General features: G+C 43.8%; 5 protein-coding genes across 5 annotated transcripts in view; 4 read left to right on the top strand and 1 right to left on the bottom strand.

Moving 5' to 3' along the window:
* The first annotated feature begins 5,587 nt into the window (after positions 1 to 5,587).
* LOC125970690 (DNA polymerase III subunit epsilon) lies at positions 5,588 to 8,136 on the top strand. Its single transcript, XM_049723263.1, has 3 exons — positions 5,588 to 5,866; positions 5,939 to 5,984; positions 6,631 to 8,136. The coding sequence occupies exons 1-3, from the start codon at positions 5,603 to 5,605 to the stop codon at positions 7,149 to 7,151; spliced, it is 831 nt and encodes a 276-aa protein (XP_049579220.1). The 5' UTR covers positions 5,588 to 5,602; the 3' UTR covers positions 7,152 to 8,136.
* An 81-nt stretch (positions 8,137 to 8,217) lies between these two features.
* plex9.2 (PML-like exon 9.2) lies at positions 8,218 to 11,678 on the top strand. The gene is made up of 2 exons (XM_049723266.2): positions 8,218 to 8,613; positions 10,418 to 11,678. The coding sequence occupies exons 1-2, from the start codon at positions 8,541 to 8,543 to the stop codon at positions 11,008 to 11,010; spliced, it is 666 nt and encodes a 221-aa protein (XP_049579223.1). The 5' UTR covers positions 8,218 to 8,540; the 3' UTR covers positions 11,011 to 11,678.
* mpi (mannose phosphate isomerase) lies at positions 11,252 to 15,981 on the bottom strand. Its single transcript, XM_049723239.2, has 8 exons — positions 15,880 to 15,981; positions 14,986 to 15,113; positions 14,486 to 14,686; positions 14,234 to 14,375; positions 13,988 to 14,167; positions 13,746 to 13,919; positions 13,476 to 13,684; positions 11,252 to 13,415 (listed from the first exon to the last, which is right to left on the bottom strand). The coding sequence occupies exons 1-8, from the start codon at positions 15,893 to 15,895 to the stop codon at positions 13,197 to 13,199; spliced, it is 1,269 nt and encodes a 422-aa protein (XP_049579196.1). The 5' UTR covers positions 15,896 to 15,981; the 3' UTR covers positions 11,252 to 13,196.
* A 549-nt stretch (positions 15,982 to 16,530) lies between these two features.
* Positions 16,531 to 23,176, top strand: scamp2 (secretory carrier membrane protein 2). Its single transcript, XM_049723261.1, has 9 exons — positions 16,531 to 16,704; positions 18,922 to 18,993; positions 19,075 to 19,143; positions 19,530 to 19,653; positions 19,765 to 19,893; positions 19,971 to 20,130; positions 20,368 to 20,469; positions 21,307 to 21,424; positions 21,711 to 23,176. Exons 1-9 carry the CDS (start codon positions 16,648 to 16,650, stop codon positions 21,858 to 21,860), a joined length of 981 nt encoding a protein of 326 aa, XP_049579218.1. The 5' UTR covers positions 16,531 to 16,647; the 3' UTR covers positions 21,861 to 23,176.
* A 624-nt stretch (positions 23,177 to 23,800) lies between these two features.
* Positions 23,801 to 25,513, top strand: part of map1ab (microtubule-associated protein 1Ab) — a 91,789-nt gene continuing 90,076 nt past the window's right edge. Inside the window, exon 1 of the mRNA XM_049723212.2 lies at positions 23,801 to 24,239. Within this exon, the coding sequence (XP_049579169.2) occupies positions 23,969 to 24,239 (271 nt within the window). The 5' untranslated portion in view covers positions 23,801 to 23,968. The remainder of the gene's footprint in view (positions 24,240 to 25,513) is intronic.

Genomic DNA, 25,513 nt, shown 5'->3' with positions numbered 1-25,513 from the left:
AATTGTTTGGAGAAGCACAAATGAAATGTTTATTATGTGATTTTTATTTTTTGATTTTTTTGCTTGGCTAAAAATGTATTCTGTAACCGCTTTAAGCAATATTATTTGTCAATTCGATCAAGGGACCCGTCACTGAGAATAGTGGCGTGACATAAATTGTTTGGAGAAGCACAAATGAAATGTTTATTATGTGATTTTTATTTTTTGATTTTTTTGCTTGGCTAAAAATGTACTCTGTAACCGCTTTAAAGCAATATTATTTGTCAATTCGATCAAGGGACCCGTCACTGAGAATAGTGGCGTGACATAAATTGTTTGGAGAAGCACAAATGAAATGTTTATTATGTGATTTTTATTTTTTGATTTTTTTTGCTTGGCTAAAAATGTACTCTGTAACCGCTTTAAAGCAATATTATTTGTCAATTCGATCAATTCATGTAACAGAAAGTAGGTCAAAGGTGAAAAGGGGAAGTGAAAGGTTTTACCACTAGCTGTGCATTTGGTGGAAAGTACTGCGTGGTCAGGGCGGAAACAGCTGCTAAAGGCCACAGAAAACAAAGCGTGGGAGAGGCTGGCCAGTTCCCTCTATGGGCGGGGGAAAACTAGCCGGTTCCCTCTATAGGCGTGGGAATGCTGGCCAGTCCCTTCCATAGGCGTGGGAAAACTGGGCAGTCTTACCCTATAGGGAAAGTACAGGAGAAAAGAAAGGGGAGGGGGGGAGACGGAGAGGTCTATAAAAGGTCCTGCTGGAGTAGCTTCAGGGTTTTTTTCCCCCAAAAGAGCGCTTATACGTGAAGAGGCCCGGAGGAGTTTCAAGATTTTTTCCAAAGTCCCGAAGATCTTTGTGTGAGACGCAGGATCGCTGGACTGAAATTAACTTGGATTTACTCCCAAAAATTGGACTGGACAACTTTATAGGAGGAATAGGTGAGAGGGATTTATATTTTTTATGTATTTTAGCGAGAGGGGGGAATAGTCATCGGGCCGCCGGATTCCTCGTGGCCAGCCTGTTTCTTTAATTTGGATTTTAGAAGCAAGATCGAACTGATCACTCGACTTTGCTTTCACCAAAAATAGCACGCAGCTGGTAATTACCGCTTCCCTTTTTTATGAACTGTGTTTTGCAATCGAATTGTTCTGGGATTGAATGATTTTATTAACACGGGTATCAGTGAGTGAAATTGTTCAGTTTCTGGGGTAATTGAGATTTGTAATTCTATTCCATGTTTCTTCAATAAATGTGTTTTGTATATTACTTACTTCGTTGTACGCGGATTTGTACTGAATATGCAACCGATGGTTTGGGGCCGATTTAAATAAAATAAATCAACGGAAGTGTTTAAATCGGAATATTATTTTGTGTAGAACGGAAAGTTATTTGACTATTTGAAAGGCTCAGGCCCGCTTCCCCTTTTTGACGGCGGAAGTGTCTAAATCGGATTATTATTTTGTGTAGAACGAAAAGTTATTTAACTATTTGAAAGGCTCAGGCCCGCTTCCCCTTTTTGACGGGTCGCGTAAAAAGTAACTCTGAGCCAGTTGGAGAATTAAATAACTTTCGTAAATATTTAAAGGAGGAGTGGATTTCGTTAGAAGTGAATTGTTGGAAATTTACTTCTTCTAAATAAAATAACGACGACGGTTGAAATAAATCAGTGGAGTTGGAGGAGAATAAAAATATTTCGATTGTCCGTCGGGCGCGGCTCAGTTCCCCTTTTCGACGGGCCGCGTAAAAAGTAACTCTGAGCCAGTTGGAGAATTAAATAACTTTCGTAAATATTTAAAGGAGGAGTGGATTTCGTTAGAAGTGAATTGTTGGAAATTTACTTCTTCTAAATAAAATAACGACGACGGTTGAAATAAATCAGTGGAGTTGGAGGAGAATAAAAATATTTCGATTGTCCGTCGGGCGCGGCTCAGTTCCCCTTTTCGACGGGCCGCGTAAAAAGTAACTCTGAGCAAGTTAGAGAATTAAATATTTTCGTAAATATTTAACGGAAGAGTTGAGTTCGTTGAAAGTGAATTCGGTTGAGAATTTACTTCCTTTAAATAACATAACGACGATGATTAAAATAAATCAGTGAAGTTGGTGGAGGATAAAAATATTTCGATTGTCCGTCGGGCGCGGCCCAGTTCCCCTTTTTGTCGGGCCGCGTCAAAAGTTAAATAGGACACGATCAAAAAATAGACTTGCCTTCCAAATTAATTATTGGGCAAATCTAAAGACAGCACGACATTTTTATTCGGTAAGAAAGTCGCTATTCTCTTCGAAGCAATTAAGTGGGGTGAAGAACTCCGACGGTCAAGTGCTAGATCTACGTATACGAAGTTAGAATTAATAATATAAAGGGCATTAATTTTCTTCTTAAATGCTATTATTGTCACACTTTTATTAATTCGATTCTCTTTCGAATAAAAAAGTTGGTCGGCTCGCTGCATGAGCGACCAAGTGGAACGGACCCATATGAACATTTACTTCGGCAAAACTAGTGCTTGGGTGCGCTATACAAACGAATCCCTGAGGTCTTAACAAAGACATCTAAAAAATATCCGTAACGAATAAGAACTTCAAACATTAGCGGGGAGCCATCAATACGATGCGGTCACGTCGAAGTCCTGCCTCGAATTGAGTTACTCGGCACGCGCTTCGGGTGACTTGAGAGGGATTGGCGTCGTAGAGAAATTAGATTGATTCCGGAGGAGTTAATTTAACTCGGGTGGTTAGATTACAGACGAATCTCCGAACCCGGCTAAAACAAACCCGTTACTGGGAAGCCGGGGACACCTGATTGCAAGAGGTGCGTTTGACAGTGCTCATACATTTATTTGGGTTGACAGTCATAATGGCCCTCCGAAAGAAGCTATGACTAAAATGCGGCCCACGAAAAAAATGAGTTTGACACCCCTGCTCTAAACTCTCGATATCATGTCTTGAAGTGCAAAGTATGCCGTCGCCCTCGCGTTATATGGTGATGGTGTACCTCATGGGTGGGCAAACTTTTTGACTTGCGGGCCGAATTGGGTTCTAAATTTTGACCGGGGGGCCGAACCAGGAGCAGTTGGATGTAGTGTTTGTGTGAAGTAATATAAACGACCTGTAAAGGTCATTGCATAAAAGATTTGGGCCTTTAGTAGGTAGTAACACATGGATATTCAAAAAACGTTTTTTGAAAACAAATGCATTTATTAACAGCATTAAAAAAAAAAAAAACATCCCTAAAAAACTGCTATCAGTGATTCTCATAAAATATGACACTGTTATTATGAATAACAGTCTCCATCACTTCAGTGCCTGCAGGTCAGATTAATGAAAGATGTATGTTTATCTTATGAGATCACATCAAACGGCAAACATTCTGACCAAATATATCATCTTGAAGAATCGGTGAAAGCATACATCCAAATAAAGTACCGTATTTGCCGGTGTATTGGTCGACCTTTTTCGATCCAAAATCGACCGAAAAAAATCGACCTCGACTTATACACCGAGTCATAAAATTTAACTTCGTATTCATCGCTTCAAATGTGATGGTAACCAAGGCCGTTTCTCATGCATCTCATTGTGCGTTGCACTTAGAAAATTTGAACCGGGCGGCGTGCGCGAGTGCGCGGCCCGCTGGAAGTCGAATGAGGCGCCGCGATCTCCTCCGCGGTGCTTATAAAGTGCCGATCCGCTCGGCTTGGAGCTATTTCCGGCCTCCCGTTGGTGCCGGGCGGCGTGCGCGAGCTCGCCGGCCGCTGGAAGTCGAATGAGGCGCCGCGATCTCCTCCGCGGTGCTTATAAACAGCCGATCCGCTCGGCGGGGGCTATTTTCGGCCACTTGGCGCGTGCGCACGGCCTCCCGGATGTGCCGGGCGGGTGCGCGAGCTCGCCGGCCGCTGGAAGTCGAATGAGGCGCCGCGATCTCCTCCGCGGTGCTTATAAACAGCCGATCCGCTCGGCGGGAGCTATTTTCGGCCACTTGGCGCGTGCGCACGGCCTCCCGGATGTGCCGGGCGGGTGCGTGAGCTCACCGGCCGCTGGAAGTCGAATGAGGCGCCGCGATCTCCTCCACGGTGCTTATAAAGTGCCGATCCGCTCGGCTTGGAGCTATTTCCGGCCTCCCATTGGTGCCGGGCGGCGTGCGCGAGCTCGCCGGCCGCGATCTCCTCCGCGGTGCTTATAAACAGCCGCATGCGCACAGCCTCCCGGAATTTGAACACATTTCGTCAATAAATTTCGCATATTGAATTTTGAAGTTTAATATAATGCAACAATTGAGCTCGACTTATACAAAGGATATATCATAAAATCGTAAATTTCCGTCGAATTTTAGGGGGTCGACTTATACACCGAGTCGACCTGTACACCGGCAAATACGGTAATCAAAACGGCAACACGGTGAGGGGTATCTGAAAATCAGAGCAGAGTTTTAACTCACAAACACCTGGTAACAGAGGTGAGGAAACGGGAAACACTTCCTTAAAGTAAGCCTTAAGAACTTTACAGGTTAAGATTAGTCACAAACAGGTGGTGCATCAATGTCCTTGAGCATCCTGCATTGTTTGAAAATGAGAATGGTCGCTAGTTTCAATCCCTGCTATTTATACAGATCATATTCAAAATGCATTGTTTTACAACAAACTTGAAAGCCTCCCCTTCATTTTCAGTGTTCATTTGATGTTGATGTTCATGTGGCTGAACGTCACGTCGCGTACGTCGAGCCAAATTGGCCACTCTTTTTAAACACTCGGCTTAAGAACTTTACAGGTTAAGATTAGTCACAAACAGGTGGTGCATCAATGTCCTTGAGCATCCTGCATTGTTTGAAAATGAGAATGGTCGCTAAGTTTCAATCCCTGCTATTTGTACAGCTCATATTCAAAATGCATTTTTTTACAACAAACTTGAAAGCCTCCCCTTCATTTTCAGTGGGAACAGTGTTGTTGGTCTCCCTTTTTTTGCTAGTGTGTCATAGTCTGGAGTAAAATTTGTTGTGGCAATTCTTAGGAGAGATCCGAGGTGTTGGTCCGTTTACCTAGATCTGTGACGGGTTGATGTTGATGTTCATGTGGCTGAACGTCACGTCGCGTACGTCGAGCCAAATTGGCCACTCTTTTTGAACACTCGGCACTCAATGTCCACCTTGCTTTTCCTTGGGCGACTCATTTTAATGGAAGGATTCCAGGGGAAGGTTTGTGGGTGGCTTTAGCGTAAAACTGTATCCGAAAGCTCGGCGCGCAAATTACAAGAATGCTGTCGTCACAGCCCACGCTCTAAATTCGGCACTGAGACAAATAGAGCGAGAGTGCGCCATTTCCGTACTACTGAGTACGTACACGCACTTGTGAGTGTGCACCGAGCTTTCTGACACGGCTTCCGGTAGTAAATGCGCAGGCGAGTGGTTCCCCATCTACTGGGGAAACGCAGTCATTGCAGGCAAAATGACCGAAAAAAAAAAAAAAAGTTTAATAATACAATTTATTTAGGGTTGGCGGGCCGGATTAAACGGTCCCGTGGGCCGGATGTGGCCCGCGGGCCGTAGTTTGCCCATACCAAACATTGCAAACATTTGATTAGGTACACTGTACCTAATCAAATGTCCCTTCGCTCCTTTTGGGAATGCAGCTGGACTTCATTTCCCGTCGTGCACCGCGACAAAAAGCGAAACTAAAGGGAACCCAGGAGAAAAGTCGGCTGTTGAGAGGAAAACAAAATCGCGAGCGAGCGGGGGCTCTCCCTGTGTGGGCGGCCAGCTCGAGGGAGAAAGGAAAGGGAAACGGCCCTCTTCCTCGTAAACGAAAGTTGACTTTGACGCAGCGGGCTATAAAATCTGCAATTTGGACACTGGCTCGGCGGCAGTCGAAGGCGAGACGTTTCTTCACGGTGAGTTGATAAACTTCTTATGGTGCTTTTAAACGTCGTGTTGACACAATGATTTCTCTTAATTTTTCGTAGATGTCGTACACGGTGGTTTTCTTTGATCTGGAGACAACTGGACTGGGTATGGCACAAAAATCTATTTGATGACTTTGCTATCAGCGTCAAACACACCAGCTCTTATTTATTTAAAATACTGTGGCAGAAGTGAGGAACACGTCTTTATTTTATAACTGTCTGCCAACAACTGTGACATCACAAAGGACCACCCACCCTTGTGTGGAAAAAATAAAAACAAAATAAAATCTTTATAGTACGTAGTTCTCAAACCTTTTACCGTGAATAGCTTCAAGCTCGCAAACTTGTCCGACTAATTAAAAAAGTGCTATTAGTGTTAAACAAAAAAGTTATTCGAATGTTTTCCTTTTATTTACTTCATTTTATTTTTTTCATATTTGTTTCTGTGAATCTTTAATATACCATTAGAGAGTGCTGTCATACCGCTTGTGGTGCTGTAATCACACATTGGCAGTCTCACTGTTCTCGTTGATTGTATTTTGTTTTAAATAGTGTCAATTTAATTTTTGCAAACAATTTAGTTATAGGTAAAACTAACGTGTTTTTTGTACTTATTGAAGACAGTTTAGTCTGTAATGATGATAGCATAAATGAGTTGGTCTTGGTTGAAGCTAACCTCAATGAAGCGCGCGTGCATCTTTTTTCTGGTAAACTCCGTGAAACGAAATATATGTTCTCTCTCTTACCCGCAGACACTCAAAAGTGCGATATCATCCAGATCGCGGCCGTCTGCAACAGACGGGTCTTCAACACCTATGTCGTCCCCCGCTGCGCACTCACCAAGGAGGCAAGCGACGTAACGGGTTTCTCGCTGGCGAACGGCCGTCTCTTCCGCCACAGGAAACCCATGGACACCGTCCCACTTCGCCAGGCTCTCGACTCCTTCATAGAGTTCCTGTCCTCATTCTGCGGGCCGCTGTACCTGGCCGCCCACAACGCCAACCGCTTTGACGCGCCCGTCCTGAACCGGGTGCTGAGGGAGTTCTCCCTCCTGCACCCGTTTCAGAGTGTCGTGTCCAAATACCTGGACACCTTTCTGCTCAGCAAGAGGATGTTCCACAATTTCTATAGCTACTCCTTGGCGTACATGGTGCAGTACTTCCTGCGCAAATCCTACGACGCCCACAACGCACTGGAGGATGCCAGGATGCTGCAGGAGCTGTTTCGGGTGTGGAAGCCGGACAGGAATGCCGTGTTGAATTGCTTGATCTAGAGCACACTTTCTATCTAAGCCCTGGAGGTCAGATCCAGTTGGCCACGTCACTTTTGGGCGCTCACTAATCAAATCGTGTGTCTGCTTTATGCTACTTTGGCAAGAAATCTGTAACCAAATTGCATTTTCCTCATCTATAATCAGCATTTTTTTCCCCATATTTTGCTTGTCACAATTTTCAGTTCCCTAATTGCATGACTTGAATTTCAAAATTTCCTGACCTAAAAGTGAAGAAAACATTTTTTTTAAGAAACATGCCGAGCAGAATAGTAAGTTTGCCCCTAGGTTTTTTTTTTTTTTTGCCTCAACCTATAGAACAACAAAAAATACTATATTTTTATTTAAATATTTTTGATGGCAAAAATCATAATTTATACAAATAGAACTGAAAAACAGCCGTGAGTAATGCTGACACACGGTATGGCGTGAGTTGAACGTCAGTGGCTTTTCAACATGGCCCGGTGGTTTATTTCCAGACTTCTGTGGACCAAATACAGCACAAGTGACAAACTCAAGGCCTTTTGGCCTCATGTCATGTTCTACGGCCTGCAAAAGCTTGTCACTTTTTTTCTTGCCCAAAATGGCAATTATGCAATATTAGGGTTCCCTCAAGTGGTGAAATATAATAGTTTGAAAAGTTTTCCTGCTATATGTAATTTAATCAGACATAAAGTCCTTTTATATTTGTCTATGGTTTTTATTAGCTGACAGTATTGACACTGAAAAGGACACTAGAATGATAATTGAACCCACAACTTTCAAGTTGGGACACAAACACTCTACCACTGAAATTAGATGCTTTGTTTTTTCATTTATAATTGACTTTGTGATTTGTGATCATTTCATTAAAAGAGCTTTTATATGTGTTGTAGGTGACGAACGAAGCAGATATATGAATTTTGAAAACTATATTTGTATATGCATTGCTATGATTTATCTTTATATCATTTTCAAAACTGGATTAAAAAATATTATATTCATTGTACCTATCTTGCTCCTCTTGCTTACACAGTTTTACACCGGACAATGACCTGTTGACATTTCCTGACGCGATATTTTACTTTTTATTTTACCTATTCAAGTGTTTCTAATCAGTTTTCTTTACATTCTCTTTTAAAAAAGGAAGACAAAAAATAGGATGATTGTTTAGGGGAGTAGATTTTGTTACACAGCATACGGGAATCTGGAGACTGAGTTTCACTTGTTTGCCGCTAGAGTACGATCGATTGTTTTTCTTTGAATCAACGGCGGAGAATAGATGAAGAAGAGGACTTTTAAATTGTGCTCTGGCGGACCTTCTGCACACGCCGAATACTTAACGTTTGTCTATGACTAGTCAAGTTCTGAGCTTTTGGACGTTAACGTTTCGGAGCAACGTTGACATACACGATGGAGACGTCGGAGGCAGATGGCTCCTCTCAGCAGCCGAATGTGTTCTTCGATTTAGAGACAACTGGACTGGGTAAGGTCGAAAGAAAGTACGACAGAAACTTATGTACAAAATGACTGTGGTAAAGGTCGAAATACTGACTCTGTTAGTTTTTAGGATAAAACCCTCAAGTTGGAAATCTTTACAGCTACAACGCTACGATGACTTCCAAGTTTGATTTACTCCATGACCATGCAATAATTCAATTTAATGGGAATCAGAATTTTTTTTCAAAATTTCTGTAGGATTAATCTGAAGTAATAGAACTGAGTATTCTTTGAATTATCCCATCGATTAATCACGTAACTGCTTAAAATTGCTTAATTAATTGCTTAAAAATACATTGTTTAAACCACAATGCCAATCAACCAAGTGGAGGAACTATTGATTCATTGATAAACTGACAAAATAATTCAGATTTTGCCAATATTAAAATAATTGTTAGCTGGAGCCCATTGTATTGTAATAGCACCACAAAGTTTGTGGCTTTAAAAGTTGAGGCATGCTTTTGCCCAGTCAGCGATATTTAAGTGTCATCATCAGGTCCAACGTGCGAGCTGGTCCAGCTGGCGGCGCTGGGCGGAGGCTGCTCTCTCAACCTCTACAGTGTAGAGGGCAAACAGGTATGGGCAAACTACGGCCCGCGGGCCACATCCGGCCCGCGGGACCGTTTAATCCGGCCCGCCAACCCTAAATAAATTGTATTATTAAACTTTTTTTTCCCGGTCATTTTGCCTGCAATGACTGCGTTTCCCCAGTAGATGGGGAACCACTCGCCTGCGCATTTACTACCGGAAGCCGTGTCAGAAAGCTCGGTGCACACTCACAAGTGCGTGTACGTACTCAGTAGTACGGAAATGGCGCACTCGCGCTCTATTTGTAGCAGTGCCGAATTTAGTGACGACAGCATTCTTGTAATTTGCGCGCCGAGTTTTCGGATACAGTTTTACGCTAAAGCCACCCACAAACCTTCCCCTGGAATCCTTCCATTAAAATGAGTCGCCCAAGGAAAAGCAAGGTGGACACTGAGTGCCGAGTGTTTAAAAAGAGTGGCCAATTTGGCTCGACGTACGCGACGTGACGTTCAGCCACATGAACATCAACATCAAATGAACACTGAAAATGAAGGGGAGGCTTTCAAGTTTGTTGTAAAACAATGCATTTTGAATATGATCTGTACAAATAGCAGGGATTGAAACTAGCGACCATTCTCATTTTCAAACAATGCAGGATGCTCAAGGACATTGATGCACCACCTGTTTGTGACTAATCTTAACCTTTAAAGTTCTTAAGGCTTACTTTAAGGAAGTGTTTTCCGTTTCCTCACTTCTGTTACCAGGTGTTTGTGAGTTAAAACTCTGCTCCGATTTTCAGATACCCCTCACCGTGTTGCCGTTTTGATTACCTTATTTGGATGTATGCTTTCACCGATTCTTCAAGATGATATATTTGGTCAGAATGTTTGCCGTTTGATGTGATCTCATAAGATAAACATACATCTTTCATTAATCTGACCTGCAGGCACTGAAGTGATGGAGACTGTTATTCATAATAACAGTGTCATATTTTATGAGAATCACTGATAGCAGTTTTTTAGGGATGTTTTTTTTTTTTTTTAATGCTGTTAATGCATTTGTTTTCAAAAAACTTTTTTTGAATATCCATGCTTTACTACCTACTAAAGGCCAAAACCTTTTATGCAATGACCTTTACAGGTCGTTTATATTACTTCACACAAACACTACATCCATCTGCTCCTGGTTCGGCCCCCCGGTCAAAATTTAGAACCCAATTCGGCCCGCAAGTCAAAAAGTTTGCCCACCCCTGCTCTACACAGTCCCTCGCTGTCGAATGGAACCGGGCGCCGCCAGGGTGACGGGCCTCAGGGTGCGCCGACGGCGGCTCTCCCTCCACGGCCGACCCGGGCCCACCAGCCCCCTGCGGGAGGTGCTGCTGTCGTTCCTCGCCTTCCTTCAAAGGCTCCATCGCCCCCTGCTGGCGGGCCACAACATCCGCCGCTTCGACTGCCGACCTCTAACCCGAGCCCTGGACGAGACGGGCCTTCGAGCGCAGTTCGATGCGTCCGTCGCCGGCTATGTGGACACGTTGCAGTTGGCCCGGGAGGTGCTGAGGGATTGCGGCATGCGCAGCTTCAAGCAGGAGTACTTAGTGAAGGAGTTGATGGGCATGGACTACAATGCTCACGACGCTTTTGAGGACGTGCTCTCTTTGCAGAAGCTTTACTATGTGCTGCAACCCAAGCCGGAGATGGTGGCACACTACACGTTCAGTCTGAGCGATGTGAAGAAGGTTGCCGCTGCCGACGAATTGAGCAGAGCTCCCAAAGGCGGGCGCCTGCTGCCAGGACAGCGCCTCCTTTGGCAGCACCTGGAACAACCAGTCAAGAATATTGATGGGAGCACGGCATAACGCCACAGAACTTAGCGTTGACATTGGTGACCAAATGATAATTCATCTAATATCATCTCATACTCGGATGAACCCCGTGGCATTATTTTTCTACTGCCAAATAAATCTAATAAATATTTTTTACTGGCTCTTAAAATGTTTTGTTTGCAGGCGATCCAGCAAACAATGGCTTTGCTCATGGGCCCACTGGCAGTCAGGAAAAAAAAAAGAAACAATATAAAACTTGACACAAACAGCCAAGTGACAGTGCAAAGCTTTTATTGAACCACTTTGACGTTAACATTTTCTGCAGTTCCCAGGCGACAGCAAGGCTTTGCTCCAGAATGCTCACAACACTATTTGAACAACAACAACAAAAAGACTAAAATTGCCTTTGAAAGTGCAAATCAGATTGCTAACAAACCCGTGACTGAAAAGCTAAGCTACAATGAAAGAAAACGTTTAGTTGACAACATTTGCTGATCAAACAATGCGGGCAAAACATTTTGACTGGAGCATGCGGAAAACGACATCCAGCGGTAATCAAAACATCAGTAGTGAAATAAAAACTTGCAGCTGGTTAGAACAAAGTGCACTTCTTGGCCATCGATAACAGGAAGTAGAACAGAAGGATCGGAAAATACATCTCAAGTCCATCTCATGTTCTGACAAGGACCAAATATACTAAACGTTAAAATATTATCAAACTTGATGCAGCATTTTTAACTAAAACATTTGCCCTTGTCGGTCATGCTTTGTTGGATTTTTTTTTTTTTCCTTCAGTAGCAAATATTTCCTGTAATTTTTTTTTTTTTCCTGCATTAGAACCCCCAAAGAGGAAGCATGTGACGATAACTATAGAAGTGGCACTGTGGAACTTGACAAACAACTTTTTTTTACTGCATAAAAGGTAAGTTCAGTTATCATCTGTCATTCTTGTTTGGCATGCACAAACTTGGTCAATAAAGCTGATTTTGATTATTTACATTTGTATTACAGTCAAAAATGTTAAGAATGAGGGCCGCAGCTGTCAACTTTTCTAGACGTGACACTATTTAACAACGTAATGTGCCATTGTTATCGCTGACCACTTGAGGGCGCCAGCCTCACATTCTACTCCATAATATTGGGGACTTTTAGTGTGTTTGGCTTTGGTGGGTGGGTGGGGTCTGGCCTGGTGAGTGACGTGGGAGCCAGTGAAAATCTAACTATTGCATTCATCGTTTTAGCCTTTTAATGTTACGTAACGTTTATAATTAGTTTTGTATTGAGAACAACTGTGAAGTTAGCTGGCTTGTGCTCCACTTTGGAGGTTCCACAGTCGATGATATTGAACAGGAAGTATTTAGCGGTGGAGGACTAGTCAATTCTCAGTGCAGTCATCCAAAGGTACATGTATGAGACATGCATCAAGCATCTCATCACAAGCTTGGATGATTCAACTGGAAACACGGCTTAATTCACAGCAATTACAAAGACTAAAGTAGAGCGTTGGCGTTTCCGGCGCATTTTGTCGTACAGTAAATATTTTTGCATTCTTCATGCACGCATTCTGACCGCCATTCTGCATTCCTCAACAGAGTTTAACACAAGGAAATGTGTTGAACATGTTGCGCATCCTCTACCAGTGTAAATGTTGCATTTCTTGTACCAGTGTTCACGTTCGACTGTCGCGTGAGAATCAGCGTGTAAGAGCTAGAATCCTTTGTTTCGGCAATTATCTTTATTTCTAAACACGTTTCAACTTTGTGTAGTCATGTTTTCCCATTTTGGTCAAATTGAAATCATGATTGAGATTCTAATTCCCATTCGCATCGTTCTGCACCACTGTGAATGCGTTTCAGCCTTCCGTTAATGTCCTAATTCTTCGTATTCACATTGGCGCAGAACGCAGAAATGTTTTCACAGCCAAAGAAATGAATTAACCCTGTTTGACGTGATATAAAAATCTGGAGTTCCAGAATATACTGTACTGTGCTCTGAACCATATTGTGTTGGATGAATGGTGAAGAAATGCAGGATGAGACAAATGTTATTTTTAGTACATGGTGTATACCGCTAAAAATAGCCATCGGGCCACAAATAGCCCCCGGACTGTATTTTGGACGGCACTGGTGGACGGGTTGCCTTTCAAGTGATTGAACTATTGTGCAAGTGGCGCTTTCTTCGTCTAAGCTCCACAATTTGCTGTGAGGTCACGACTGCTCCTACAGGAGGCAGCAGGCCCGAAACATGGTCAAACCCGATGGAGAGGCCACGTGCAGCATCACGCTCTCGTTGGCCGACACAAACAAAACGCTGCCCCGCTTCAGGCTGACGTCAGACGGTGCTGCGGGTGAGGCGGCGCTGGCGTCGCCTTCGATAACCAGTAGGATGCTGGCGCTGTCCACGGGCGCCAGCGTGTACTGCTTGACGGAGGCTGGCACCTGCAGAGGCCACAGATGTTTCAACTTTTACTTTAAGGACTTCTCCATCATTTCTTTCACCTGTATCCTCATGACGATGAAGTCCGGCACGGGTGGGTCATAGACGGTGACGCAAGGGTCCGAGGCGTCCTCAACCGGCGGGAAAATCTTGGCGGCGGAAGGGCTCGGGCTGTAGTTGAGCATCTCGCACAGCGTGTTGACGTCGATGTACTTCGGGGTCAGGCCGGCTCTCACCGTGTTGTCGGAGCACGCCATGCACTCGATGCAATCTGATAGCGAACCAAAAAAATTACGAAAATGGAGCAGAAAGCCGCCAAAGCTCCTACCGACCTCCGTAGAGGTAAGCGTGAGGTTCGTTAGCTCCGAGGAACATGGCCTGGTTGGGTTCCAAGAGCACGTGGTTGAGGAAGTAGATGGAGAAGCAGCCGATGTCGCCGGGGTACTGGCAGTGGAGGCGGAGCAGCAGCTCGCCGTTACTGCTTGCCGTGTCCTTGCCTGCCGAGCCTATGCAAACGCACGAGATGCTCGTAACGACGCTTGGGTCCGATCATTCCGTCTGTCATTTTGCTTACTTTCTTCAGTGACTCTCTTGACCAGCATGTTGAGTTGATCCACAAACACTTTCTTCTCACAGTTCATCATACTGGTGAAGCACTTCTTCAGCGCCTGCCTGGTGCGGCTGGCGTCGCCCGCACCGCTCCGCAGCTCCTCGGCCGCTTCCTTGCCCACCAGAGCGCAGAACTCCGGGACGGCTGATGCGTGACATAAACAAGGTGTGTTTTTGTTTGGCTGGTTCTGAAAATTCTCATCGCACTTACACTTGAGGAAGCCGAGGATCTCCTCCACTGGCCTGAAGCCGCAGAGGCCCTGGAAGCGTGTGAGAGCGATGGCCATCTCTGGTTTGTGATTGTTGTCCGGGTAGTGCTCCGGAAATTGAGCATGAAGACGAGCAGCCAACTCCTAAATGGAAGACAGAAAATAGTCCGCGGGTTCTTTCCGAGCCAGGAACGTCCCCCAGAATCATGGCTAAGCTTGCCTCAGAAGATGCTAATTTGTGTGTGCATACTCACCCTGTTGGGGTGAGCCTGTATGGACAAGGCGGTGTTAACGGAGAGGACCTTGAAGAGGAAAGGCAGCTGGCCCTGAAAGGTGTCCTTGACCTTGGAGCCCAGGCATGCAGGGAAGTGGGCGATCCACTGACCCAGTGTGGTCTGCGCGATACGGTTGTCTTTAATCTGGGCGTCGCCCTTTGGGTGGGCGCCCATCCACAGCTGGAACGAGGCAAAAAGGACCATGATGCGAGCGCGCTCGAGTTGCGCTGACTAGTGCACTTTCAAAGCGCCTTGTTTGGGAGTCATATATATACTTAAAATGCAGCACCATGGCCCTATAAAACATAATTCAAAGTGCCATCATGTGGCAATGTCGCCCGTACAGCGTGAAAATGTCAATGCGCTGGTAAACTGAACTGATGACCTTCATGCGAACCCCCACAGGGCTGCTCGGGTGCTAAATAAAGAGCAGCAGAGGTCATGGCCATATTGTCTCGACTGTATTCCGCGTAGCCTACCTCAGCGTAAGGTTTGCCATCTTCGATAACAGCCAACGGGTCCCCGCCAAGCACCAGTTTGGCCACTTCGCTGTCTAGGCCCACTTTTCCCCATGCATAGTTTTGCACAGCACAGGTCAGTGGAAACACTAAAACGGAAGCAAGCGGGAAAAGAAAGTGTTGTTCAGAACACAACTTTTTGGTGCTGCAAATGCAGCTTTCTGGGCCCCAACAATACAACAACCAGAAGATTGGAATATAGTGGTAAAAAAATAAATACAACTAACAATACATGGCACTCAGTTACCGCCATACTTGGTGTTTTTCACATAATCGTCACTATTGTGTGGCTTAGAAAGATGTACCCATATTTACTGTAATTATGACTTCCCTAATCCGTTATAGATGCCGGAGCGTTCCGACCTACGTGCATAATTCACATACGTACGTAACTGCGTCGTAAACCGAGGTAACTATCAGATTATTTGCACGCTGGCATCGAGGGTCACTTTGGCTTCGATGTAATTTTAAGTAGACGTTCATTTAAAGGTAAAACTAAAAAAGCGCGTATGTGTGGAGCAGCGACAAGCCGCAGCGGGGCTGCGGTATTTGACAGAGGGGGGAAAAACACGACTAAACAGATTTGAGCACAATGCACTGTTCTCCTCACACATTACAGTGTCTGCGTTCATTGACCTCGCGGTTGTTTCAAACCAACAAAAAAAGTATCTGGTTACTTCACGGGAACATAACAGAGGCTAGCTAGCAAACTAAGCTACCCAGTGAGCGAACGTAACATTCTGTTAAAATATGCATTTTTCGTTTTACACAATCCAATTAGCTTGACGGATTTAAAACTCATCGATCGCGTGATTAAATGGTTGAACTCAGTTGTAGAGGAGATGAGAACCTCACCTCTTACTTCCTCCATGACGGCGACCGAGCTGTCACTCAAGCTGTGACGTCACGCACGGCCGAGTGACTTTCGGTGTAAAAGCGTCTGTTTGTACCAAGTCACATTGCACAAAACAAAAAAAAATATTTTTACTCAGAGGCAGAGGTGGACAGAGGAGGTAAATAAATTGTAGCCAGGAGTGCTGTTATAAGTGCTAAACCGAACATGAATGGCAACTAAACATATATAAATATAAAACAGTAATAACAATTAAATTTCCATTAGCAATGTCCAAAGTAGCAATGAACAAACAGTAATAACAATTAAATTTCGATTAGCAATGTACAAAGTAGCAATGAACAAATTTAGATAATTAAGGCTAATTTTTACCCGTTTTTTTCTGTGTGTCTATGTCATTTAATACTTTATTTGAAATCCCACGCGCGCTCTTTGACTGTGTTTGTCATTTACGTTTTCTTCCCGTGTCATGAATTTTCATCTATTATCCCTAATTCAAATTAACCCAGTTCTTTGTGCGTCTTAATGACCTTTAATTTGCATGATTACTGGCATGACAAGTTTGGTCTCTTTAATGCAACCCGTGTTCGCGCCTCCTGGATTGTGCGTGGCAGTGTGACGTTGACGTCATCACGCAAATGCCAGTGTGCGCATGCGATCTACACTCGAGTCGAGGAAGTGGGTTGAGGACGCAATTTCGGTGGCGGTGAGGAGTTGGCTCTTTATTACCCGCTCACAGAGGTTTGAATCACCGAGAGTCTTGAAGAAATATGTCGGCGTTTGATGACAACCCCTTCGCCGAGCCGGCTGGCGTCAACCCTTTTAATGTAAGTGCTTTAATGTGTGCTGAAGTGACGCTAAACGGACGTGTTCCGTGGCTGTCAATTTGATCTCGAGAGGTGGCCAGTAGCCAGCTCGTCAGGAAACTTGTTGGGTGGATGTTGTTGGGCGTGTTAGCCTGCTGTCTCTATTGCTATTGGGTGAATGTGCATAATTGACAGGCCATCAACCAATCAGAGCGCTCGTCATGGAAAGCGGGGTGGGATATCGTTTGGCTCAATTGTAGTAAGTTAACGTGTAGCCAACAAGGAATGTGTTTATAAACTTTTTAACCGCGTTGCAGTTGTTACCACGCCAAATTGATAAACCTTTCTGACCACATGAATTTGTTTTAAACCACGTAGTGTCGTTTTTTATGTGAAATCAGGTTGAGCTGACCAGCTCAGGAGTAGCCACCTAGATTGATCACAATGCTGTTTGTGAAGGATATGAGCCAATTAAGCCATAAACATATCAACATTACTTTCCGCATCAGCAACACAACTAAAACGACCTTACCCAGACAATTTTACAATTGAAGGCGAGTACAGAATCAAGGTTTACAGGGGGCGCATAATGTCTGTATGTGAGTGCCTCAGGTATGTTGGATGAAAAGCCACATTATGATTTAAGTTTCTCAACCATTGTTGAGTCAACACGCACAATTTACCTTGATTTTTTTTTTTTCAAAAACGTGTCCACAGGTTAATTGTCAATTTGTCATCCAGTTATTGACGAGCATTTTAATTGTTCTGCCTGTTACGATACGTCACTGTCATAGAGTGATGAGCAAAGATACATTTCCAGACTATTTAAGTGAATTTGAGCAATTTCCTGCAGCACTGATGATCTCGCATGACACACTAATTGTAAGTCATTGATTCACGATTTAACCACTGCAAAATGTCACGTGTGTTAACCTACAAGATTACGCGACTGTTTGATTGCTAGGCGGGGAGATGAAGCTAAATAATTAAGCTTTCAGCAGCTGGTACACGGTGCCTGCCTGGCCGGCCAGCCCCTCACTCTCTCTCACATTCATTCGAATAAACAGATTTAAGCTTTAAGTCATACCAACACAAAAACACCGACACTCGCAAAAAAAAAAAAAGTCCATCCTTTGGCGTTGATGTGTTGTGTAGCATCTTATCTCACTTCCTGTTTCACAGAGGTTGTTCAGATGTACTGAATTTTCTTGAGTCTTCCTGCTCAACTTTATGCGGTGTCATCAAAAGGCACAAGCTGACCTCCATCTGGCTGTTTTTATTTTAATTCATTGCCGTTTTTCATGGACAAGGACCATCTTTCCTACTTCTGGACTGTGCAGACAATGTTCTAAAGTGACACTTTTGAAGCCTCATATAATTTCTCATAAAATGACTTGTTGTCCGTTAGCCGTGTTGCACAAGCATGCAAAACAAACCCTAACATTTGCAACTAAACAAAATGTCAAAGTCTGGTTTTACATTTGTGTGTTACGCCTGCGCTGGATGCTCCTGTTCATTTCCTGACTGATCCTGGTTGCTTGTTTCTTAAAATAAAAACCTAACCCCAATCCCTAAGATGACAGAACCTCAACTTAATCTTGTTCCCTTGACTGGTGTGGCCTATGTGCTACTCTTGGGCTCCCCCTAGTGGTACATGACAACATGACTTTCTGTTCATTTGGGTTGAACGTTTTTAGGTTGAATAAATTCTGCTGTGTGTCTCAATTCCAAATGCTGCAACGGATTGTTCGTGCTACTGGCTTTAATTTCAGCAAGTTCAGCAATCTTCAAACATACTTTGCCTGCAACACTGGAAGAGAAGAAAATAGTTGAGTCCGGCTGGGAATGTTTACAGGCGTGTCCGGCGCCGATAACTTTGATCATGCAGTCCGATTTCCAGTTTTGTACGAAAGTATTGCCGATACGTAGTGAAAACACAGCAAAAAAATGGGGCGGCTCTTTTGGAAAGGGTTTCTCCCACATTGTGATCCGTTCGCCGCTAAGTTTGGACTTGCTGTTCAAATTCATCCTCTAAGAAGTTTGTTTATGGATCTTGCTTTGCGCACTTAGTCCACAGACTTACTCAAAATGTGTCGCAAGAGTAATTTTTTTATTTTTTATTGGGTCGGTTAAGAGAAATTGACCGAGTCATGCTTTGATTTCTTTTTCGTGAGAGTAACTTTTTTTTTTTGAGGTCAAGAGAAATTGACTGAGTCATGCTTTGATTTCTTTTTCCAGGACCCGGCTGTCACACAGGCAAGAAGCTCCAACGTGGAACCTATTGAGCAGCACAACCCTTTCCCTGCCACAGTAAGACCTTTTACTGCTTCATTGCATTTCCTGACATAACCTGAGTAATTGAATTATTATTATTATTTTTTTCTTTTGGAGAGCCTGGGTAGTCAGACCACCCCGTACCAACCGGCAGTACTGCAGCCTTCGTCCGAGCCCACCCCGCAGGTGAGTCACGCAGCGTCTACAAACATCTTCTTCCACTTTGTAGCGTCATTTGCGAGACCTGCAGTCGTCTCGTCTTCCCCGCGCTGCCTCCTTTAAGGGCATCGCATTACCTATCCAGCGGCTCAGTTTACACAACATCACGCGAGTCGTTGTTTGAAGGCTAATTGAATTTGGTGTTTTTTTTTTTAAATTTTATTTTATTTTTATTTTCTTCAAACATTCAAAATTGACTCTGTTGCAGAGCCATTCGGCCTCGCTGCTATTTCTTTCCCTTTTTAAACATTGCTTCAATCTGCTAAGCAAATGTTGACCTCCGCTGCTTCTGGAATGACCAAAGACGTGCAAAAAGTCAAGAGGTCTCACTGTTGTTGGAATTGCACCCACAGGTGACCGCCACGGCGGCCGCCACGGCGGCACAGGCCAACCTGCTGAGGCAACAGGAGGAGCTGGAGAGGAAAGCCGCCGAGCTGGACCGCAGAGAGCAGGAACTCCAGAGCCAAGGCTCCTCAGGTCCGTCCCACTCCCTTGTTTGTGTTCCGTGCGGTTCACGCGCGGGCCAACCGATGCCCGACCATGCTCGCGCTCGTAGAAATGAAGATAACGTTGTCACACATGCGGCAGGTAAAGCAAACAACTGGCCGCCGCTCCCGAAGAGTTTCCCCATCAAGCCGTGTTTCTACCAAGACTTCTCCGAGGAGATCCCCAGCGAGTATCAGAGGGTGTGCAAGATGATGTACTACCTCTGGATGTGTGAGTGGTCATGAGTGAGCGCGGGCGTGTACTGGAGTACCCGCTCGAAGTATAACGGCCGCTCCTCCCTCTCGCAGTCAACTGTGTGACGCTCTTCCTCAACATGCTGGCCTGTCTGGCCTTCTTCACCACATCGTCTTCCTACGGGGTGGACTTTGGCCTCTCCATCCTCTGGCTCGTCCTCTTCGCTCCCTGCTCCTTCCTCTGCTGGTACCGACCCATCTACAAGGCCTTCAAGTGAGTGGCATGCAAAGACGAGGCTTCCTGGTTTACTTCCGCGTTGGATTAATCTTTTTGATTTGTGTTGATGTGTTAATTATTTATTTTGCCTCCAAAACAAGAGAGTCTCCGACTTGAATTTTCGGAATTTTGCAACCCTTAGGGAATGTGGTGTCTTTTTAGTTATTGAAATGATTTTGGGAAAAAAATGTTCCGCATCATTTTAAATTCCAATTTTGTTTATGGCATCCTCAGGACCGACAGCTCCTTCAGCTTCTTCTTTTTCTTCTTCGTCTTCTTCTGCCAAGTGGTCATCTTCATCATCCAGTCGGTGGGCATCCCCAAGTGGGGCAACAGGTGGGCTTTTCTTTTTTTTCTTTTTTTTTTTTTTTTTTTATTCAAACTTTCTTTCTGTCGACATCTGCTCGGGAAAATCCGTGCCGCTCGTGCAGGTCGCATTTCCTGTTCTTTGGTCATCGCACATTTCCTTTTTGCTCCTCTTCTGTTTTGTCGTTACAATTGCGCCAAAGGGAAACCAGTCAAATTAAATATAAATAAATAAATAGATAAAATATCAATAATAAGAAAATAAATAATTAAATGTTGTATGAAGCCAAATGTTTGCTAGCAAGAAACTTGGGTGAGTTTTGGTTCCAGAATTGCTTGACTTTCTTGCCTGTTTTTTGTTTGTTATTCTTCTATTGTCAACTTTCTTGCCTGCTAAGTTGCACTCTTTGTCCTCTTCCTCTCCCGTTTGCTGAGACTTGGCAACCTTCAGCCTCTCCGCTGATTTTCTTGCTGTAAGTGTGAGATTAAACAAAAAACTCAAATCTTTTTTTTTTTTTTTATAAACACAGTTGGTGTTCTGCATGGCGACAAATCTTATGCTCTTTCTCCTAACACCTAACGGATTCATTCATTTTTTTTTTTTTTCCTGACTTGTGACAAGACTCAACATTACAGTGGAGCCCCCAAAAGTGGACATCACCTTAGTCAGAGCGTAACAATTTTGGGGGGAAAAAATCTAATCGTTTTTTTTTTCCCTTCAATAATGTAATTGCAGTTTAATATGCAAATATTTATTTTCTACCTCTTATGAGTTGTACCATTTTGGAGGTTTCACTGGCCCGACATTTTTTTCCTAACGATTCTTCCGCCGCCTAAAACGTAACCAGTGTGTTTGTCGGTGTGCAGCGGTTGGATCGCCGCCTTCTCCGTCATCAACTCGTCCAAAGCGGTGGGCGCCATCATGATCATCGTGGCCATCCTCTTCACCATCTGCGCCGTCATGTCCATCATTCTCCTCAAGATGGTGAGAAACCGCAAAGTTTTTTTTCTATGCATATTTTTATATTCTCATTATTTAATGCTTTAACATATACTGCCCTTTATCCTTTTCATTTGCACCCCCTAGCGGTTGTTTATTGCAATAGCCTACATATCATTTTTCCTATAGCTTATTTGAAATATTGTCAACTTTATTTTATTTTGTGACTTAGACTTAACGATGCGCCGTTTGATTATACTTGTCCTCGTTCGCAGTCACTTTGACATTTAAGACTGGTGCCACGAGCTAACGTTTGTGTCCCTTGCGACAGGTCCATGGCATGTACCGCCGGACCGGGGCCAGCTTCCACAAGGCCCAGCAGGAGTTCTCGCAGGGCATCTTCACCAACAAAACCTTCCAAAATGCCGCCGCCGGCGCAGCCTCGTCGGCAGCCCAGGGAGCCTTCCAGGCTAACAACTAGCTCGCGCTAAGCTACCTGCTCAGGTGGAAGTCAGCATGTTATCCGGTTGGCAGGGTTGTGTCCATCCTTGTAATGTGTCGACCTTGAGCAAGGTGAGAGCGCACTCATACGTACAGACAGCCACCATCGCGGTGCCAGACAAGCACAGCAGGTACATTGTGGCTGGAGCAGGAGACGCATTGACTGATGTCTGTCTTCATTTCACTTGGTCTCGGGTTTGTATATTTTGCTTACACTTTTTGGCAACGCTCATTTGTGGAAATTGTGGGTGGATTTTTTTTTTTCACCAGCATGTGTGAGATTCTTTACAAGTATTTGATAGTTTTTCTTTTCTGAGCGTGGTGTTGTTTGGCAGGTCAATATTGAATTTTTTTTTCTTTGCTGAATCCTAACAAACGTGCTCCCAATTGTCAAATGAGCGAGAAATTGCTGAATCATTCCGATATCTCATTTCTTCAAATCGAGCCATCTTAGTTCCACCTTCTTTACTTTTTTTTCTTTTGTTGTCAAGACTAATATGCGGTTTACAAAAATATTGTTGCTGGCCAATGGCAGCGTCTTTCTCTCATAAAAATATAAATTTTCACAATAGGGGGGGGAAAAGAAAAATCATGTCTAATTATCTCAACTGACAGGCGCCATTCCAATCAACTTCCAAATTGAACTCTGTTGCTAACCAAAACAGCAGAACCTGCCAAAGCATCTGGAATCTCAACGCATTTGACTTCCACTTGTCTTTATTTTCTTTCTGTGACAAAAACAACAATTGCATTTGAGTTTATAGCCCGTTTTTTTTATTTTTTTTATTGGCAGCATGCAAAATAAGTATATATATATATATATATATATATATATATATATATATATATATATATATATATATATATATATATATATATATATATATATATATAAATGTAGCCTCTTTCTTTCAGTGCAAGATTAAATAACTTGGATAATAGCTGAACGTTCCTTTTGCTATTGGAATACGCTTTGATCTCGTTGGGCTTCAACTAGAAGTATAATTTAAAAGCTGTTCAGGTCACTTGAGAAATCTGAACTGGTTGCTCAGGAGATGCACGTGCAACATAACGGTTTATTATAGAATATAGATTAGCTGTGCACCTTTTACTATGGGATGTATCACCTCTGTGATGAATCAGAATTGTTTTTGCAGCAAATGAATTAGTCTCATTAATTTAACATTGATCCTGCATCCAGACGATTATATGTTTATTTTTTTTTGTCTGTCGGTTCTGTGCCTTTGTATGAAAATATTGAATCTAACATCTAATAATAAAATGCTTTGCTTTCAATGTCTGTATTCATGAATACAACTCTTCTGCAGTTAAATGGAGTGACGAGAGAAGCTTCTTTTCAATCAACAATTACAAATTTTGCACAACGCACTTTTGGAAAAAAATTCAATAAATTTAATCTTTTTCTTTATAATTTTAAATTGTCTCGTTTTTGGATAAACAGCGTGTTTACCACTTGTAAAATCGTATCGAACGTAAACTCTGATTTGTAAAAGGTTCTCCAGCAGATGGACGCACCTATCGATCTTGACGCGACACCAGAGTTCGTTGGTTAGGATGACATCATGCTGCCCCCTACAAGTCAGTCATGGTACTACCCAGACATGATAATGTGGTGCGGATTACGCTTTAGAACTGGTTAAACGTTAAAAATTGTCAAATTTGTATCGCTCTAGAGGATTTGAGATCGGAGTAATTAAACATTTACAATTGTTGCCTTCTTCTTTTACTGTTTCTCTCGCCTTTTAACTCTTCTTATGCCATCACTTTCACTGTTGTCTCTCTCTCTCTCTCTCTCTCTCTCTCTCTGTCTCCCCTCTTTCTGTCTCTCCCTCACACCATTTCTCCATCTCCTCACTCTTACCCCCTCGCTCCCTTTGCCCTCTATCTTCGCTTTCTTCTCGCTCTCCCGTCACTCACTTATTCTTTTCTCTCGCTCCCTCTCTCTCTCTCTCTCCAACCCCCCGCCTTTCTCTCCTCCTCCCTCTCCCTCATCGCTTACTCAGCATCCTCTCACTCCTGCACTGCTCCACCGCGTTTGCCATCGCCGCCTGCACACGTCCGGTTGTCATGGCGATGACAGAGTCATCCCCGAGGCGTGTTGCCATGGAGATGCCGGCGCGGGGTGCTCTCCCGGCGGTGGAGGAGGACGAAGGGGGCTCATCGTGTGTGCAGCTGCCCGCTTTCGAAGAGCTCCTCCGGTACCGCGCTGGTGGAGGAGGAGGAGGGAGACGACGACGCGGGCCACCCTTCAACCGGGCCGGCCACTACGTTCTGGTCGTGATCGGCGACGTCGTCACCGAGCAGCAGCTGGACGCCGCCCGAGGGCACATCGAGGCCGGTGAGTGCATGGCAGTGCCCAACTCTACCGTCCTGCGCGAGAAGTGTTCAACTAATGAAAATGTATCAACGTCAGCACAAACATCCTGTAAATATTGGCGCAGCATTGCACCATTGGCGCAGTCGCACTAAAATGTCCCATTTCATTTCCTTAGAAGTTAAAAGACATCAGCATTGAGCACAACATTACTTCATTATTTTCAGCGTCACCGTTATTTTTAATATTTTTTTGCTGTTTGGAACGGTGGAGGATGTCCGCATCACAGTTCAGTGGTGCAGGGTTCGATTCCGGCTCTAGCCCTCCTGTTTGCATGTTCCCCCATGCCTCCTCCAGGTGCTCCGGTTTCCTCCAACATTCCAAAGACATGCACTTTCAAGTTGACTGGGTTGCGCACTCCAAATTGCCCGTAGGTGTGATTGTGAGCGTGAATGGTTGTTTGTCTATCAATGCAATTGGTTGGAAATTTTTCGGAACAAGAAAAATGGAAGCACTCATCTCGTGAATATTTGGAATACGTCAAAAGTGGAACGGAGTGAATCGGATGAACTATGTGGAAGAAGAAGCGGGACAAAAAAGTGTGGAGAATAAAATATAATAACTAGAAAATGCAATTTCTGGAGAAATTGCGTGTGAAGGCGAAGACTTTGAATCACTTCTTGGGGAATGATGCCGAATTATGTTGAAATGAGTTGAATTTCTTGAGAAATGTGGAAAATAGAAGTGTAATACCAAATTTTGGAGAATTTGGTTGAATTTCAAATTTGAAGTTTGGTATATTTGGTAAGTGGGAAGTTGTGGAATAGGTAGGCAAAAGATGAACAGTTGAATGTTGGAGCGGGTTGAATTGGTTAAAAAATTTAGAAGTTAGAGCAAATGTTGAATCCCCATAGAGAATGAATGGGAATTAAAAGAAAAAGCAATTGCGCCAAAATATTTAGAAATTTGGAACAAAACGAATAAAAACAGCTTCAGGAGGTTCACTTTTGGGGTTAAAATGTTGAAACGGGTTCAATCGGACAAAAAATGCAAAAGTTAGCTACTATTGTAGCTATTTAGGGCAGTTAATGTTGAAATAAGGTCACTTCTGGGGTGATTTGGGTCACTTCCGGTCTATTTGGGTCACTTCCGGTTTGATTAGAGGCACTTCCGGTCTAGCCGAGGTCACTTCCGGTTAATTTGGGGTCACTTCCGGTTTAAAAAGGTCCCTTCCGGTTTAAAAAGGTCACTTCCGGTTTGATTTGGGGTCACTTCCGGTTTACCTAAGGTCACTTCCT

Source organism: Syngnathus scovelli, chromosome 6 (assembly GCF_024217435.2).
Source record: "Syngnathus scovelli strain Florida chromosome 6, RoL_Ssco_1.2, whole genome shotgun sequence".
In the NCBI taxonomy this organism is placed as follows: domain Eukaryota; kingdom Metazoa; phylum Chordata; class Actinopteri; order Syngnathiformes; family Syngnathidae; genus Syngnathus; species Syngnathus scovelli.
Note: the sequence above shows the minus strand (reverse complement) of the source record. Positions and strands in the feature narration are given on the sequence as shown.